Source organism: Vespa mandarinia, chromosome 2 (assembly GCF_050613455.1).
Source record: "Vespa mandarinia isolate Hongniang chromosome 2, ASM5061345v1, whole genome shotgun sequence".
NCBI classification, from domain to species: domain Eukaryota; kingdom Metazoa; phylum Arthropoda; class Insecta; order Hymenoptera; family Vespidae; genus Vespa; species Vespa mandarinia.
The window spans coordinates 15,522,501-15,540,080 of record NC_140811.1 but is presented as its reverse complement, the minus strand read 5'-3'; the positions used below and the strand labels follow the sequence as shown (position 1 = coordinate 15,540,080).

Genomic DNA, 17,580 nt, shown 5'->3' with positions numbered 1-17,580 from the left:
AGTATTAATCGGCCGATAATCGAATCATTCAATTGACTCGACTTTCCTCCTGAACGCGAGATCATCGTCGATTACGCTCATACCTCCTCCTCGTCCACTCTTGTCATCGTCTCTGATAGCTACCGTGGTTAGATTCTACGAAGCGAGAACGATATAATTTCCTCGTAGATAATCGATGCGCATATATCGACTATATAATGATCTATTAAATATTTCATTAATTAAAATTTATAATCTCTTCTAGCTAAAAGAAATAGAAAGACAGAGAGAGAGAGAGAGAGAGAGAGAGAGGGAGAGAGAGAGAGAGATAGGGTAAATCAGAATGAAAGAGGAGTGCAAAGAAAGTCGTATTTACTTTAATACTTTTACTTTCTCATGATCAAACGTTCCCTAAATGGAATAAGAAGAAAAAGAAGAAGAAGAAGAAGAAGATGATGATGATGATAATGATGAAGAAGATGATAAAGAGGAAGGCAGAGAAAAGAGTCTGCAGTAGTGTCTGGATCATGTCATCCTGTCTTTCATCTCATCGTTCTTTCTCTCGACTTTTTTCTTCAATTCTCCTTCCTCTTCTTCTACTTCTATTTCTACTTTTACTTCTTCTAGTTTTTCTACTTCTACTTCTACTACTTCTTCTTCTACTACTTCTTTTTATTCTTATTCTTGGGCCTCCTCCTGTGCAATGTCGTTGTAGTCGTCGTCGTGTCATTCTTCACCGGCAGAGGCGTCACTGTCGCGGCCAGACTTGGAAGAAGTAGGGGAAATCACAGGGCTGTGTGTCTTTGGCGTGCGTGCTTCTACCCCGATGGCTACGGAGAGACTACACTTCAGTTCTTCGCGGGCCTTCGTACGAGCAAGTTTTAGTTAACGAGCATTGCTTACTTGCCGGTCTCATCGATTCGATACGATACGATAATGTATTAAGAAGATTGAAATGTATCTTTTCGATCTAACGAAAGGATCTTTGTGTTAAATCATTCAAGAATTTCTCGGATCATCCTGAAGATATTAAAGTGGGTATATCAAAGTGGGACTTATCGGGAAGTAATCCCGATGAAGAAAATTGAAGAGGAAAAATGAAGAGAGAAGAAATATCGAGAATGCCAGGGTCCAATGAATATGGTAAAGATCCAGCAGCGAGGTATAGAGTTCCTACGTAGTGTTCAGAAAGTAGGAACTTCATACCGTGCTTTTGGACTTGCCGAAAGATCTTCAGAATCGCGTCTTTTTCAACTTTGTTACACGCATGATATGTGCGATAAGAAGAAAGTAGGAAAAGAGAGAGAGAAAAAGATGTATCTGTACATATATATATATATATACACACATACATATACATATATATATATATACATACATCTGTACACACATACACACACACACACACACACACACACACACACACACACACACACACACACACACATATATATAGATTGATAGGAAAGACGAAGAGCTTTTGCTCCTTCTTTTTTTATGTTATCTCTGTCTCTCTCTGTCTTTCTCTCTATCTATCTATTCATCTATATCTCTCTCTCTCTCTATCTATCTATCTTCACATTTCTCTTTTGGAGGCAACGAAAGAATATGGACGAGTATCGAATTATAAGATCCACGAAATACGAGTGAAACGAGCACGATAAGAAGAAATTTGGAACGAGAGAATGTACGTTCAAAAAGAAAAAGAGAATATATCAAGGACTATTGAATCATCAATCTGAAGAATTATCTTTTAATCATCATGGATACGTCAATCCTTCGAAATATCGGTAAGTAATAAAATTTAGTATTGGCTCGTTCGAGTTAATTTTTCGTTTGATACGTAACAGAATTAAAAAAATCTATTGATAATCTTTAATAATAACTTTTGTCTAAGCACTCATCGTGATACATAGAAGCAACATATGCATAATTAATTTAACATTTCCTTTATATATATATATATATATATATATATATATATATATATATAAAACGAGTTAGATTTAAGTATTTTTTTTTCGAAGGATCTAAAAAGAATAAAAAAAAATCGTATTGATATTTAGATCATCGAAGATAGACCTATGATCTTAACAATTGAAGTAGCTAGAATTAACGTAGAACATGGATGGATTTATTTGTGAACGATTCGTAACGACAAACTCGTATTTTCCGTCGGAGCAATCGTCGTCCGAAGATAAGATAGTCGCTATCCGGAGGCTACTTTTTTTTTTTACTCTTGAATCGCTACGAGAGAGAGAAAGAGAGAGAGAGAGAGAGAGAGAGAGGGAAAGAAGAAGACAACGAGCACGAGTATCACGAGCAAGAGAGCGCATGCTCGTTCGTTTAATTGCCACTGGAAGAAAAATATTTTCATCGCGACGCCGACTCTCTCTCTCTCTCTCTCTCTCTCTTTTTCTCTTTCTCTCTTTCTCTTTTTCTTTTTCTCCTTCTTCATTCTCCTCCTTACCATTCTCCTCTTTCCTTTGCTGCCGACAAGAGCTCCCACGAGCTCGCGAGACGACGCGGAGAACGGTTAGATTTTGCACGTAATTGCATCGACCGCAAAATGGCAGCCAGGAAACGACTATTTTATACGATGACACTCCGACTGCATTATTAGCTTCTACCGCGACCGTCTCTTTGAATCAGCGGTCTATTCTCGTTGCAAATTCGGTTTGACCCGACACTGGGAGTAAAGAGCAAAAGAGAAAGAGAGGGAGAGAGAGAGAGAGAGAGAAAGAGAGAGACAGAGAGTGTATGTGAGAGAGAGAGAGAGAGAGAGAGAGAGAGAGAGAGAGAGAGAGAGAGAGAGAGATAGAAAGAGAGAATCGTATTAGATTAATTAATCACATCTTTCTGTCTTGTAAAACGAACGTTTTTCGAATAACGTGCCACGAGATATCCATTCTTTTCCTTCCTAATCATTTTCGATATATTATAATTTCGTGGAATAAGATCTGACGCTTGTTAAAATTTTAGATATCGACATAACGTCGTTACCACGAGTGAATTTCATCGATTAGTTTCGACACGAATATCGAGATTCGTTCCTCCTTTCATCCTCATAATATATCTTCTTTTGTCGGGGTCAGAGGGCGGAGAGGGGTTCCCTATAGTTCGATGACAGAAAGGACCGACCGATATTGGTCCCGATCGATGTTTGCATGTGGTGACAGGATTATGTTTGAGTCACCGAATCGGTGCCACGGCCATTTGTCACCTCGAGATTAAATAGAGAGCCAACTGCCTTTGAGAATAAGGGGAAGGGAGTGATACTCACGTTCAGGAGCTCGGTCCATTTCCAAACGAAGAAGAACCCTTCAAGTATGATGACAGAAAAAGAGAGATCAAGATTCTACATCAAAGAATCTACTATTTTCGATAAACTATTGCGATTAATAAATTATTTATAAATTAATACATATAGAATAGATACATATAAATGTAAATCGAAGAAAAATAGATGAACGTCATGTTATCTTTCATCCAATTTGTTAATATGATTGTACGACAATGTTGAAGAAATTATATTAATAATTCGTAATTATAAAATGTATTATTATAATTCATTTGATATTTAATTTGTATTCGAACTAATAGCAGAGGGAAAGTTATTGTTTTGCGATAATAGAAAAATATATCGTTAAAATGCGATGGAAAAATTGAAAATTGAAAATTGATTGATCAATCGACTGTGATTGAAGGATTTTTGCTTTCTTTCTCTTTTTTACTTAAATTGGTTTTTTCCTTTTTTGTTTTTTTTTTTTGTTTTTTTTTTTCTTTCTTTTTCTTTTTTATACCCGCACATAACATACGTGCGTTGCCGTTGAAATGGTTCTGAACGCTTAATTCTTTAATTAACTTGTCGATACTCGTTCGTCTTTAGTTTATCTAAGAGAGTAGATAAAGGATCGATTCAATCCTTCTCTCCTATATTTTTTCTATCATCTTTTTTTTTTTCATATAATTTTATTTTCGTCTCTTTTTACGACATCTCTCCGTAGAATATTTATGCATATATAATGAACTCGAACGAGTTTCGTATATCAGCGAGCTGAAGAGAAAAATTGTTTTAATTAGAAACGAACGCTAGACATTTTTATTTAAGTAGAAGCTATCTCTCTCTCTCTCTCTCTCTTTCTTTCTTTTTTCTTTTTCTAATATTTGAAACTAAATACAATTTTCTCTCTAATACTAAATCGGTCGGGAGTAACGTTTTTCAAACGGTCAAAGTCTATTTCTCGTACGTTCGTTATAATCTTTATCTCTTTTAAGAAGTCGGTAAGATTTATCTAAAAAAATATCGCCTTCTGAACCAAGAACCCTACGTGCTTGATTTTATGTAAGATCTATCGTTTGTATTTGAAAAATATCAAAGATTTCAACAACCACAAGTCATTTATCTTCTCCATTATAAAAGGCATGAGAGACGAGTAGCGTGATAACGAATGTTAGATCTATTTGGTAATACCGAATTCTTAGAAATTTTTTTAATAAAATCATTAAAATGATCTTTTAATTAGGAAAATACTGAGATGCTTCGTTATAGATAACAAAAAAAAAAATTGATGTTTCAAAGTTCAAAGGTTCGTACGTGCCTTCAAGAAAGAAGAAGAAAAAGACAAAGAGAAAAGAAAAAGAAAAAAAGAGGGGAAAAAAAAAAAGAAAAAAGGAAGTTTACGTTTCAAAGGAAAAGTTAAAAAATATTTCGTAATGCGAGAATAAGTTTTAAGAGCATCGATCAAACGAATCAATCCTTTTATAATCATAAGTTGTTTCGGGACACGCGTATGACGTGACATCGTATTAAAAGTCGTGCCATTTAAAAGGTCCATCGTTCAGAATTTCTAGGTCACTCTTTGATACTTTAGCACGTAGCATCTGGACGCATTTCCAGAGCGAGTTCTCGTATGGGGTTCGAACTAAAATCACGCGGCCGAACGAAAAAGGGGTGCATAAATTATGTTCGTACGCCATGTTTGTCTCGTGACGTGCCGATTGGGCGAACGAAAAAAAATCCATCCTCCCTCGAGCGTGTCTAGCGTTGTCCTAAATGGACGTTGCTTTCTATATCTCTTCCCTCACCCCTTACGCCATTTCCATCGCTATCATTTTCATTTCTAAATTATTATAGATCACGCTTTGCGTTTTCTTTTTTCTTTTATTTTCTTTTTTTTCCACCTTATGCGATCGATCGTTGAAAAGTTTTTTTTTTTTTGTTTTTTTTCCTCTTCTCTTTTTTCTCTCTTTTTCTCTTTTTTTTTTTTTTTTATTTCTGCCTCTTCAAGGATACCTTACGTGGGACAGAAGAAGTACACCTGGCGCAAATCGAAAATTGCACTGCATTGTGCACTGCAAGTAATGCAGAACATCGGTACACACGGCCACAAGTTTGGTCATTGAACTGTATTAGACATGTGGCACGAGTTTCGGTACATACGGTGCCCAGAAATTGCGGTACGCGCAAGTCGCACGTGGAATGTAAAGTGTACCTTTGGAAAACCGTACGTTCATCGTACTCGAGACCAAAGTTCAACACACCGGAGGCTTCGAGTTCGGGTTATTCTTTACGATTACAAAAGTTCTTCTCTCTTTCCCATTTATTTCAGATGCATATGACAAAGTCAATTTCTTTAACGCGTCATCGGTTATTCGAGATCGAAATACGGAACGTTTATATTTCCATGTATAAATTCAGACCATATAAGTGTATAAAATATAAGCGTCTGTAAGAGATATAAGATCGAAATCGTAAATGTACACGTTGAAAATATATACTATTCGTCGATTTCAAGTAAGAGACAATCGTTTGAGATAGCCAATCCATATTGAGGAGAGAGTTCCACCTAAGTAATTCGTAGAGAAAGGATTCGTACAATTTCTTTCTTTTTCTCTCTCTCTCTCTCTCTTGTTTTTTTTCCCTTTTTCCTTTTTTCTTATGCCGAAACGCCTCGACTTTTACGGCTCATTTCGAAAACGTGTAGCGCACAAAGTCGCTTCTATTTCATGGTGGTCCGGGCACGTTTCATGCCGGTTTCGCTCGTGCGCTCGCCATAGTAAAGGAGAAGCTGCTAGGGCAACGAGCTGGAGCATGTAAAAACGAAAAGAATGAGAGAGCGAGAGAGAGAGAGAGGGAGAGAGAGAGAGAGAGAGAAAGGGAAAGATCTTCTCGATATTGTCTATAGTTCAATATCGAATTACGTTTCATAACTATAATAAAATTTCCGTATTTGTCGTAAGCTACAACTTTTCTCTTTTTATGATTATCTATAATATATATATATATATATATATATATATATATATGTATTAACCATTGAAACGTTATAAGGGTAAAATAATGGACGGTTAAAATAAAAAGAAAAATTTTCATCTCGTTCTACTTGTCGATTTGCGCATAGCTCATAAAGGTAAATCGATCGTAAATCACGACTCATGGTCTTCCGTTGAAGCGTATTTCCGGCTCCATAGAATCATCGTGTCGATAATATTTATAATGCATTAAAGTTTTATCGCTTATAAACGACATTCTTACATTGCAAACCGAGCAAACTTATTGTCCGGCGAACGATCTATCACGCAATGACAATGAAAGTCTTTTGGAAAGTTGCCAAGTTGTACGTGCACGATCATTCAATTCTTATTTTCTTTCTTTCTTCTTTTTCTTTTTTTTTTTTTTTTTTTTTTCTTCTAAAAGTCGCAATCGACCAACTGACATTTATTAGTTAACCCTCGACGTTCTATTTATCGTAAAATTCTTCTTACGTGTTATCTTATATTTCATTATCGATTATTTTCTCGTAATATTTTCATCGAGATTTATTCGTTAACTCTCGCTCACCTTAGCATTCTAACTTTCTCAATTCTCACACTTCGCTATACGATAAACCAATCGTCATTGACATTCTCCGTCTGACAACTTCCAGCTGTGATTTGAATAATAAAATCCCGACCTCGAAAACGATTCTTCGTTGAAATGATAAAATCCAGAGTCCATTAATTTCTTTGGAAACAAGGACATATTCGTCTTGGACGTTGCTTTTTTTTTTTCAAAAACATTTCATGCAGTTCGTCGGTGTAGAGATTTCTCATCGTCCATCTCTTTTTCCCTCTCTCTCTCTCTCTTTCTCTCTCTCTCTCTCTCTCTCTCTCTCTCTCTCTCTTTCTTTTTTCCTCTTTCTCTGACCCTCTCAAGGTAAGCAACCACCCGCGATTACGCGATCGGCCGACGCGCAGGTGCAGGTAGCTGTGCTTCTAGAAGACCCTCGAAGATCGAGAGGATCGAAAGCAAGCGGAACAAGCAGCGTCCCCACGATTCAGCGATCCGTGAAGCCTCCGGACGCGAGAGGCGTTGTAAATCTCTGTCATGCTCCATAAATCCCACCCCCGATATCGTTCTTGCCTTCTTTTCTAGGTTTAAACATGCGCGTATACCGATCTACGTTTCTCTTTCAACGTTACCACCACTTAAGCGTCGTTTTAAACATACAAAAAAAGTAACTGTACGAGGAGAGAAAAAGAGAGAAAAAAGAGATGGAAGAAGGAAACATCGGGAGTAACGATAAGAAGGACCGCACGAACGGACACGGTGTTGGGATTTTCGATCCTCTCTCTGACACGCTCCATAAATCCCTTTTACTCTTACGAGGACGAGCTACTCTTCTTCTCTCAACGTATGGATATATACGATCGATCCCACTAGTGATCCCATTGGATCTCTTATCTCACTCGTTTCGCTTCGGGATTAAGACGTTTTAAATACGTTACGGAGATAGGAAAATGTTTCGCGATTAGCAGACTTCTATTTCTTTTTCTCTCTTTCTTCCCTCTTATTTGTAATCCTTACGTATCAAACGGATGTTATCACGTTGATTTCCTCCATAGATGACTCTATCGTTCGAATATTCTTTGATATCGAAAAGAAATCTCCCTCTCTCTCTTTCTCTCTCTCTTTCTCTCGCTATTTATCGAAAATGTTATAGGATACCATGAAATTTATGAAAAAGCATATATATATATATGTTTGTAGTTTTTGTTACGAAAAAGGTATAAGTTGGAATATTTCTTTTTTCTTTTTTTATTTTAATGATACAAAATAAGAACGTTCTATTCTTTTTATTAAAATTACCAATGGAAATAATCAGTTTTATTTTAGAAAAATATGATGAAAATTCAGCTTGTAATCATTTAAGACCTATCATTTAAGAAATATCAAGTAGAGGTTGAATGATATAGTCCAAGGATATGTTAATTCTCTGCTATCAGAAAAAAAGAAAGAGAGAAAAAACAAAAACGAAAAGAGAAAAGAAGAAAGAGAGAATGAGAAGCAGCAAAAAAGAGTGGAAGAGTGATCGAAGAGTTATGAAAAAACAGGATAAACCGATGCAAGTTGCGGCAAGTTGAATATCCGGTTTACCGCGAGAAACCGTTCCTTCCTGCGGTTTAACGCGTCCGTCCATTCGTGAATCCTTGGAACTTCGTCAGGAATGGGAAAGGAGATCCGGTTTTTCTATGTGTTTAGAAAAATCGCTCAAAAAAAAGAAAAAAATCAGATATTGGACATTTCTATAAATAACGTAGTTTATTCTTGATTGATAATGTTAAAATTACTGAAATCGTTTATTTCTTTTATTACTTGAAATTCCATTTATTTAGTGTTAAAATATTGATTTCAAAAACGAAAAAATCTCTTTCCCATCTCTTTTATCTTATTATCGATAATTTCTCTTCGAGAATTCGTAATTTACGAGTAGTATAAATTAAATCGATAATTAATGCTATTCTGAAAATAGTACGGTAAACGGAATGGTTAAAGGAAAGAAGAAGAAGAAGAAGAAGAAGAAAAAAAGGAAAAATAAAAAACATATCTAATTAATTCGAAAGAAATAGATCCGACGAAGATGAAAATAAAAACGACGATTATATTCAACATGGCTGCCATTGATACATCTGATTGAGATTAATATATATTAATAATAAATATTAATAGGCTAAAATGGACTTTTCAATAATTAGATTTTCATTATTAATTGAGAAAATTATCGAATGAGTGTAAATTATTGTACGTCGAAAAAAATATTGTCTATTTCGAATTTGATCTTCCTCGTAGATACATTCAAATTCATTTTATCGTGATAATAGACAGACCAATCATATTTCATCATTATCGTTATCTTTATTTACTATTGTATTATTTTCTTTTTACATTGAAATATTTCAGATAATTTTCTTTATATCAAATATTATTTTTGGTTCCTGGCAAATAAAACGTGTTTCATTATTTTTCTCGTGGTTTTCACCGTGCGCATTAATTAAAATTCAATTGCAGGCTTTTTTAGCGTACGAATGAATTTAAGATAGGAGATATCGTTCTCTCTTTCTCTCTTTTTCTCTTTTTCTCTTTCCCCTCTCTTCATTTAATATTTAAGATCTGTGAATCGTCGCGAAAGCAATCAATGAGCCTCTTTTTTGAATATGTTTTTGAACATGAGTGTTAGTGATTCTTGAGTATTTTTTTAGTTGATTGAAAATTACATTTAACCATGGCAACACCTGCACGAATCTGCATACTGGATCGTCAAGTATGTTATCGAACCCGTCTTTCTGGTTATATCACTCCCACGCGCGTTCATTCTTAAATAGATTGATAGCGTACTTATTGATAGCATCGATACTTTAGAAGGACAGGATCGAATGAAATTTTTTCAGTGGGTTTGCGCGGACGCTAAAAAAAAAGAAAAAGAAAAAGAAAGAAAAAACAAGAGAGAAAGAAAAAAGAAGCGAAAAAAGAAAAAAAGGAAGGGAGAAAAAATATGAAAGAAAAGAAAATAAACGAAAGCAAAGGAAAAGAAGAAAATTTTTACAAAGGAAAATTAAAAATCGAAGCATTCGGTTTCATCAACCGAAACGAACATCGTTAAACCCTCGAATTTAAAGCGTTTGACGAGACTCACCGACGAATGCGCAACGATAAAAGGTAAAAGAAAAAAAAAAGAAGAAAAGTTAGGTAAATCGAGCATCGGTTCGCGTCAACGATCGAGGCTATATGGTGAACGTATCGAGAGGCAAGCATTTCCTAACCGCCAGCGATACGAAGTTTCGTCCGGTCAGTGCATATATATATACGTATTTATATATATATATATATATATCCATATATATATATATATAAATACATATATATGTATGAATGTGTATGTGCAAGGACCGGTCATCGACCGCATTTACCAATGCGGAAAATCCGGTGACGCGCGCGTACCGTGTTTTCGTTTGGAAGGTGTAACGAGTTCAACGTCCTAACTCGTTCCCGCCTCTCTCTCTCTCTCTATATAATGCCACCTGTAGGGAGGTCATGCGCTTATGCGTCGAGGAGCATGTCGCGGAACCATGTGCTCTTGAAAATTGACGGTATTTTTGCGAGAACAGCAATTAGGCAACGAGTCTATGTAACTCCATAACGAGCGAGAGGGGAGAGGGGAAAGGGTAAGAGAGGAGGAGACATGGGATGGACAAGAGCCATCGAGTAATACCTGTTCATCGAAATCAACCCGTCTGAAAACGAACGACATACGGTCGGCTTGATGGTCATTGACATCGGAAATTCTCCTAACGTGTTCGTTTCCTCGGATCTCACGATTTTAATTCGCAAGATAAACTGTGACGAGATTGATCCTAAACTATTCTCGTTTATAAATAATTTTTCATTTTTCTTTGACTTTTCACGTGTCCTTGTTTATTCTTTAAAAATCGTGTTTATATTGTAATTCTGTTTTTCTTTTTTTTTTTCTTTTTTGATCTTGTATACGTTGTCTTGTATACACACTAAACGTATTCTCTTCGATTTCATGTATTAAAATGATTATTTATATAGATCAAGATATCGTATTACCTAGATCTCGATAGTTCAAGTTCGACTATGTAAACTTTGTTTGCGATCGAACGTAAACGCACGCGTTTCCCGTAACCCAACACAATAAGCAATTATCTACCGCTAACGCTCAATGTACGATAATCTCATTCATTACGAAACGTTACACTCGTCCGTGCAACACCTGCTATCGATAATGACCGACTCTTAAACTTAACTATCCGTAATCAACGAAGAATTCCCATTATGGCGTCTCAGCAACTGAGATTCCAGCGATTTATCCCGCAATCAAGACTCTTTTATCGAGTAGTCATCGGTCTTTTGATCGACAAACAGAACGATCTTCCTCTATTCCTATCCATGACGTCGTTCAAAAATCATTAGAGATCATTTAACGATACGTCATTCATGAGAGATTTTAACCATTCGTTTCTATCTTTTACGGAAAAACCACAAAATCCCTATAACGTCGTTTCGTCTAATCGTTTAATTCAATTGTAAAAGATATATATATATATATATATATATATATATATACAATATTAACGAGTACATATACTTGGGTATGTGTGTAGGTATAAAAAAAAAAAAAAAAAAAAGAAAGATAAAGGAAGAAGAAAAAAAAATAGAATATTAGATACGGACGATTTCTCATTTTTGTAAAGGCTGTTAGTTTAATCAGAAAGAGTCGCGACTATAAATCCGTTCTTGTCGATCGTCAATCTAAAAGTGTCACAACTTCGAAGTCTTAAACATATAGTCTGTGCCGTGTCGTATATACAACTTCGATCCGTAATAACAACTTATCTGTCGGCTAAACGTTACCTCACTGTTACGACATGAGGTTGTAGTAGCATTTCAAATTTAATGTTCGAACGTATAAACTTCTCACCAAAACGATTATAAATAATTACATAGCAGAAAGTAAACGGTTTTGTCCGTATTCGATAAACAAGTGGTATCATCTTTCTCTCCCCCTCCCTCCCTCCCTCTCTCGCTCTCTCTCTCTCTCTCTCTCTCTCTCTTCTCCCCATTGACTGTCTGTTTGTCTGTCTGTCTATCTTCTTCCTTTTTATTATTTCTTTTATTTCTCGAATTCACGGTTTGACCGAACTCGCGAATAAGGGAATAGTCCTAACAATAGGGAAACCCGTTGTATTGTTCGTAAAACACGTAATGCGGTGTAACGTTAACGTTATTTGACATGTGTAAATCCCTCAACGATTGCTCGAAAATTTGCGATCGTGCGCGTTAGTGGCGCGTGCGAGGAAGCGGGAAAAGAATCGACCGTGACGTTCCCGTTAACGTTTTGTTTCGGTTTTGCGCGAAAAAGCGCGAACACGTTACACCGCCGTATGACCATCATTTCTCTTTCCCATTCTTTCCTTCTCGATAAATGTCTACCCTTCTGTTCGGAAATTGCTACCTCGCGAACAGGTCAACAACCTCTTTCGACAACTTTTACCAACAGGACAAGAAGATATAAGGCTCAACCCTATTCGATCGTTTTTGGCTTTTTCAAAAAGGATTTTACATTAACGAAGTTAACTTTTTAGTAGTCTTCTTATAGAGAGTTATGATATTTTTTCCTTTTTTTCTTTTTTTTGCCAACACAGTTCGTCATTTGTGTAATCTATCAATTTGTTCTATCGTAGCGATGATGATTTTCATTATGTTCGTTTTAATACATTTAAATATCGTTTCGGTTTTATGGATTAAGTAGACACGACTCTCGCATTATTAAATTTTAACATTAGAAAGTTTGCGATTAAATGAATGCCATTTCGAAATTTTCCTTTCTTTTTTTTTTTCTTTTTCTTTTTGTTTTTTTGTTTTTTTTTTGTTTTTTTTGTTTTTTTTTTTGTTAAACTTTAAAACGTGCACTATTTCACTATTTGTTACCGCGGATAAACTCTGCGTAAAGGTTTATTAGATTTAGAAACAATCTATTCGTTGCTATAGTCAAAAAAAGAAAAGTTTATACACATGTATATTTAGAAAATGTTACGATCGTAGCGATAGAACATCAAAAGGAATTGAAATATTTCACTTCTATCAAAAAAAAAAAAAAAAGTCATAGCGTGTGCAAACGCTTTTCACGATGATGATTACATAAAACAATACTGGCAGTCAGTCGAAAAAGTAATATAAACGGTCGTACTACGCTACGCTTGTAGTAGTAACATGAAATGGTTGTTCTCTCTTTCTAGTTTTTTTCGTCTGTTCGTTACACCCCTCGTAAAATAAAAATTACGTTGAAAAGTTTTGAACGATCGAAATCGAAGTAGTAGTCGTAATGAAAAAAGTTTGATCAAACTACTTCTAAATTTGTTTAAACCCGCAACTTCGATCCCTATTTCATCTTTTTCTTTTCTGCTTTCTTTTTTTCTTTCTTTTTTTTTTCTTTTCTTTTTTCTTTTCTTTTTTCTTTTTTCTTTTTTTTTTTTTTTTTCTTTTTCCCTATAAGTCAAGGTCGATCTCATAGCCCTAAAGAGCGTTCGATCGGATTAAGGAGTAAGCGTGCGCGCGCGCGAGCACGCGCCCCTAAAATCGACCCCGCCCGCTCCCACTCAGCCACCCCTTCGGAAGCTTGCGCGTGACCGTTTAACGATCCGCAGCCATCTTGGACGCATGGCGTCGCCCAGCGCCGGCGCCGACGTCGCTCGTCACGTCGCCCCAACTGCCTGCGGCTTATCCGGAAACTGCAAAGGAGTCTCGTTCTTATCAGTCACAACAGATGGCGATGTTGGTTCTTATCCGGTTTATCAAAGATTTGCGTGCTTTCGACTCGTTGATTAGGCTCGTCTCGTGATGTGTTATCAGTATTTTCGAAAAATCGTAACATCCTTTTCGCCTCTTTCACACGTGCTTGTAATCATCAGGTAGGCTTAGTAATACTAACGAATAAATAGTTGAATCTTAAAGGACATTTCAGATAAACCGAGTGATAAATTTCCTAGTTCAACGGAGATCACCAAAATAGATTTAACTTTGAAGATGTTGAAAGGGGTAATAAATTCTAGGAGCGAAATATTCGCATTGCCAAGAGTTAAGTCGTGAGATTATTAAGGAGATCAATGTGTGATTTTAACGGCACTCGGTAAAACGGTAATTTCGACTATTCGTTATCGTCGTATTCGGAACGGTAAAGGTAAGATAAAGAAAGAGAGAAATCAGGTGGTCGCTTAAGAGGAGACTCCTTAAGTTTATCGACCTAATCGTCTAAGAGCTTTAATTGTTCGAGGATGCGATACGACTCTGAGGAAGGTAAAGCCAAGTTTGAGGGACTCGAAAGTTCCGTGAGAGAAGGCAATTAGGAGGCAGTGACCTGCCTCAAGGAGAGATTCGGATGGCCTTGATGGACCGGCCTTTTGTAGATGAGAAAATACTGCGGTCGAGATTCGAATCATGCGGCTAGCAAGAGAAAAACGTGGTTTTTGAAAGAAAAGGAAAAGAAGATAGAACGAAAAAAGAGAGAATGAGAGAGAGAGAGAGAGAGAGAGAGAGAGTGAGAGTGAGAGAGAGAAGGAGAAAGAGAAACGTTGCGGGAACCGTAAAGGATATTTGGTTACTTCCGGTTCGTCTATTCGCGGCACCATCCGGCACGAGGTGCATTCTCACGCTCATCTGCATAGCCGGGTACACATCAATATTCAGGCAGGCCGGAAAACGGGGTCCGTTTTGCATACTGGATGGACCCCCCGCTCGTGCCATTCCTTCTTCGATGGGGATCACAGTGGGACATCGCGAGCCAGATCCTGAGAAAAGAATCATGGCTGACGCAATGTACAAATCATATTGGTTCCTATCTATAAACGTATTTGAGATAAAAATTATAATCTTACACCTTTTCGATGAATTTAAAATAATCTTCGTTTCGATCTTCTTCATTGAATATTCAAAGGATTCCTTTATACTTATTTACCGTTAAACGTTTTAAGAAAATCCTCGCGGAATTTAATGGCACGAGAGCCGAATACGTACGATTTTGTTCGTAATGTCGAGGAAGGCAGCTCACGTAATTTAAATAATTCAAAAATAACCCTGACCGCGGTTAGGCTATGATGTGACCCGAAGCCGGCTTACAATCACAATGCAGCGCCGAGTTCACAGGGTAAGACAGGTAGCACGTCGTCGGGTCCGCATACATTAGGCCGAAGACATGATTTCTTGCGACGATTACTATACAGCACCTATATCGTTTTCTTATTTTTCTTTTTCTTTATTTATGTATTTTTTCGTTTTTTTTTGTTTTTTTTTTGTTTTCTTATATCCTGCGTAATAACGACGACTCGATATTTGATATATTGATTTTTATTTGCAATAAAAAATTTCTTAATAATCGAATCGATTTATGTATAATTAGTATATTAGAATTAAAGTACCGATAGAAATTCCTTTTTCGGTCGCAAAAAGGAAAAAGATAAAAGAAGAAGAAGAAGAAGAAAAAAAAACAAAAAACAAAAAAAAGGAAAATCCAGCGTAAACGTTATTTTCCTTCATTGTGCAAATTCAATGATCTCGATTCAAAATTTCATCGGAATCACGGAACACGCGTATTTCGTAGCGTATAATGAATCGCGGTGAACGTGTAACGCTCTTATCAATGTGAATTCATGCAAATTCTATAGGCATTACTTAACTAATAATTCGATCGTCGATTCGAGCGAAGCTTTCGATCGCTTTCGTAAAAGCGAACGCGAATGGAGAGGGGTTAGAGGGCGGGATGCAGATGAGCTGACATAGTCGACCCCCAAAGCGGATGTTGGCAGTCTGTAGTTACGTAGACAATGGTCCCGTGCCATTATGTCCGTCGAATCCTAAAACCCCATAGAGTCGTCCTTCTCTGTCTATTATCCGACTGGTGGCAGGCCACATTGTGTATCCGGCCTGCCACGAGACCTCGACCATTGTCGGGCCACGTAATTATTCGCAAATCTTCCGCTCGTTGCTGGTCCTCCCTCTTCTCTCCTCTTCCTCCTCATCCTCTCTCTATTTCTCTCCCTCTCTTTCTCTCTTCATCTCTCTCTCTCCCTCCCTCCCTCTCTTTCTCTCTCTTTCGCGAAAGTCCAAAGCTTCTATACCACTCTTACCCTCCCACAGTTTATCGTTTTGGAAATTATTAAATATTTTGAAAATTTCTTATATATATATATATATATATATATATATATATATATATATAATAAATATGTTATATTTAAATTAATTAATATATTATAATTAAATATATATGTATAATAAATATATAATAAAAAATAATATATATATGTAATAATAAATATCTAAGATATTATAGATTCGACGTAAATTCCGAACTCGACGAACAACTTAAGAAGTATTAACAATGAATAAAAAAGTAAATCGCATGCATTAATCTTGTTGGTTACATAAAGATGAAAAAATAAAGTTGTTTTATGATAAAAGTGGAAATAAAACGCTATAAAATGTTCGTATATATATGTCTATGGTTGTTATTCAAATGTATTTTTAAATCAATCGCGATGAGGAAAAATTGGTGAAATATAGCATGATTCTTACGAGTCGAAAAAACACGAATGATAATATATCCGTTCGATCGAACGAACATTATGCGAGTAATCTTTACGAATATAACGATTGCGAAAGCGAATATAACGCATACATTTACAAAGCACATGCAAGGCAAAGGTAATGATGATGACTCTTTCAATGACTCACCTCCGGATCGGTTGTATCGGGCCGTTGAAAAGAGTAGATAGGAGCAAGTTTATCGTAAAGATATATTTCATCGTAGATATATTTGAAGGGATTCCTAGTGCTGAAGAAATCTAGATCGATATCAAGAATATACGGTGTGTCCTTTTCTGGCAAGTATTGTCGCAAAGCTGTACTGATCGACAAAAAATCATCTTTCTGAAAAAAAAAAATTACAAATATATATATATATATATATACATATATACAAACATATATATATGCACGTATATTAATAACGTATCAAAGAAAAAGAAAAGGAAAAAGAAAAAAGAAAAAGGTAATAATTCAGAAACAAAATTTTACAATGACATTATTATATCATTTTATTATAAAATTGTTCGTTTCATTTTGAAACATCCGGTATAAATACATAGAGGCATTCTCTAGGTAAAATCAGAAACCGGTTTTAATTCGGAGATCGTTTCGTTTCCCAATGTCACGGTTTCGTCCGGACTAACTTACATAAAATTGCATTTTGCGCAGTCATCGCGCCGAAAGAAGTTTCTCCCATGGGTATAGAAAAGAAAAAGACAAAGAGGAAAGAAAGAAAAAAAAAACAAAAAAAAAAAAACAAAAAAAAAACACAAAAAACAAAAAAAAAGGTAAAAAAGAGAAAAAAGTATTTCTTCCTATGTAATACCGCCTAAAGTATTCTGATATGTAGGTTACGATCTTTCTCGGAATTTTATTTGTCGGTGGGACAGTGTAAGGAAAAAAAAAGAAAAAAAGAACGAAAAAAAAAAAAAAAGAGGTGGGCCGATAAAAGGGAAGAGAGAAAAAAAAAATAGAAAAAAAAAAATAAAAAAGAGAGAGAGAGAGAGAGAGAGAGAGAGAGAAACGACAACGTGATACTCGACGAGCATCCCTTCGCCACCCTTTCAACCCAATTTACGAACTGAGTTGTACGCGGGGAATGCCGACGCGTGCGATAGAGAGAACATTGTTCGAGGCAGACCAGAACCGCGATGCAGGCACGTATATGTATATAGGTT

General features: G+C 36.1%; 1 protein-coding gene and 1 long non-coding RNA gene across 4 annotated transcripts in view; one reads left to right on the top strand and one right to left on the bottom strand.

Moving 5' to 3' along the window:
* Positions 1–17,580, bottom strand: part of MESR6 (misexpression suppressor of ras 6) — a 450,575-nt gene that overhangs the window by 126,160 nt on the left and 306,835 nt on the right. For all 3 annotated transcript variants that reach the window (XM_085655244.1, XM_035866000.2, XM_035866007.2), the window contains exon 5: positions 16,550–16,744. In XM_085655244.1, coding sequence (XP_085511370.1) covers positions 16,550–16,744 — 195 coding nt within the window. The remainder of the gene's footprint in view (positions 1–16,549; positions 16,745–17,580) is intronic.
* Positions 1,522–17,580, top strand: part of LOC146873235 (uncharacterized) — a 22,834-nt gene continuing 6,775 nt past the window's right edge. The window contains exon 1 of the long non-coding RNA XR_014981847.1: positions 1,522–1,769. This is a non-coding gene — a long non-coding RNA (uncharacterized LOC146873235). The remainder of the gene's footprint in view (positions 1,770–17,580) is intronic.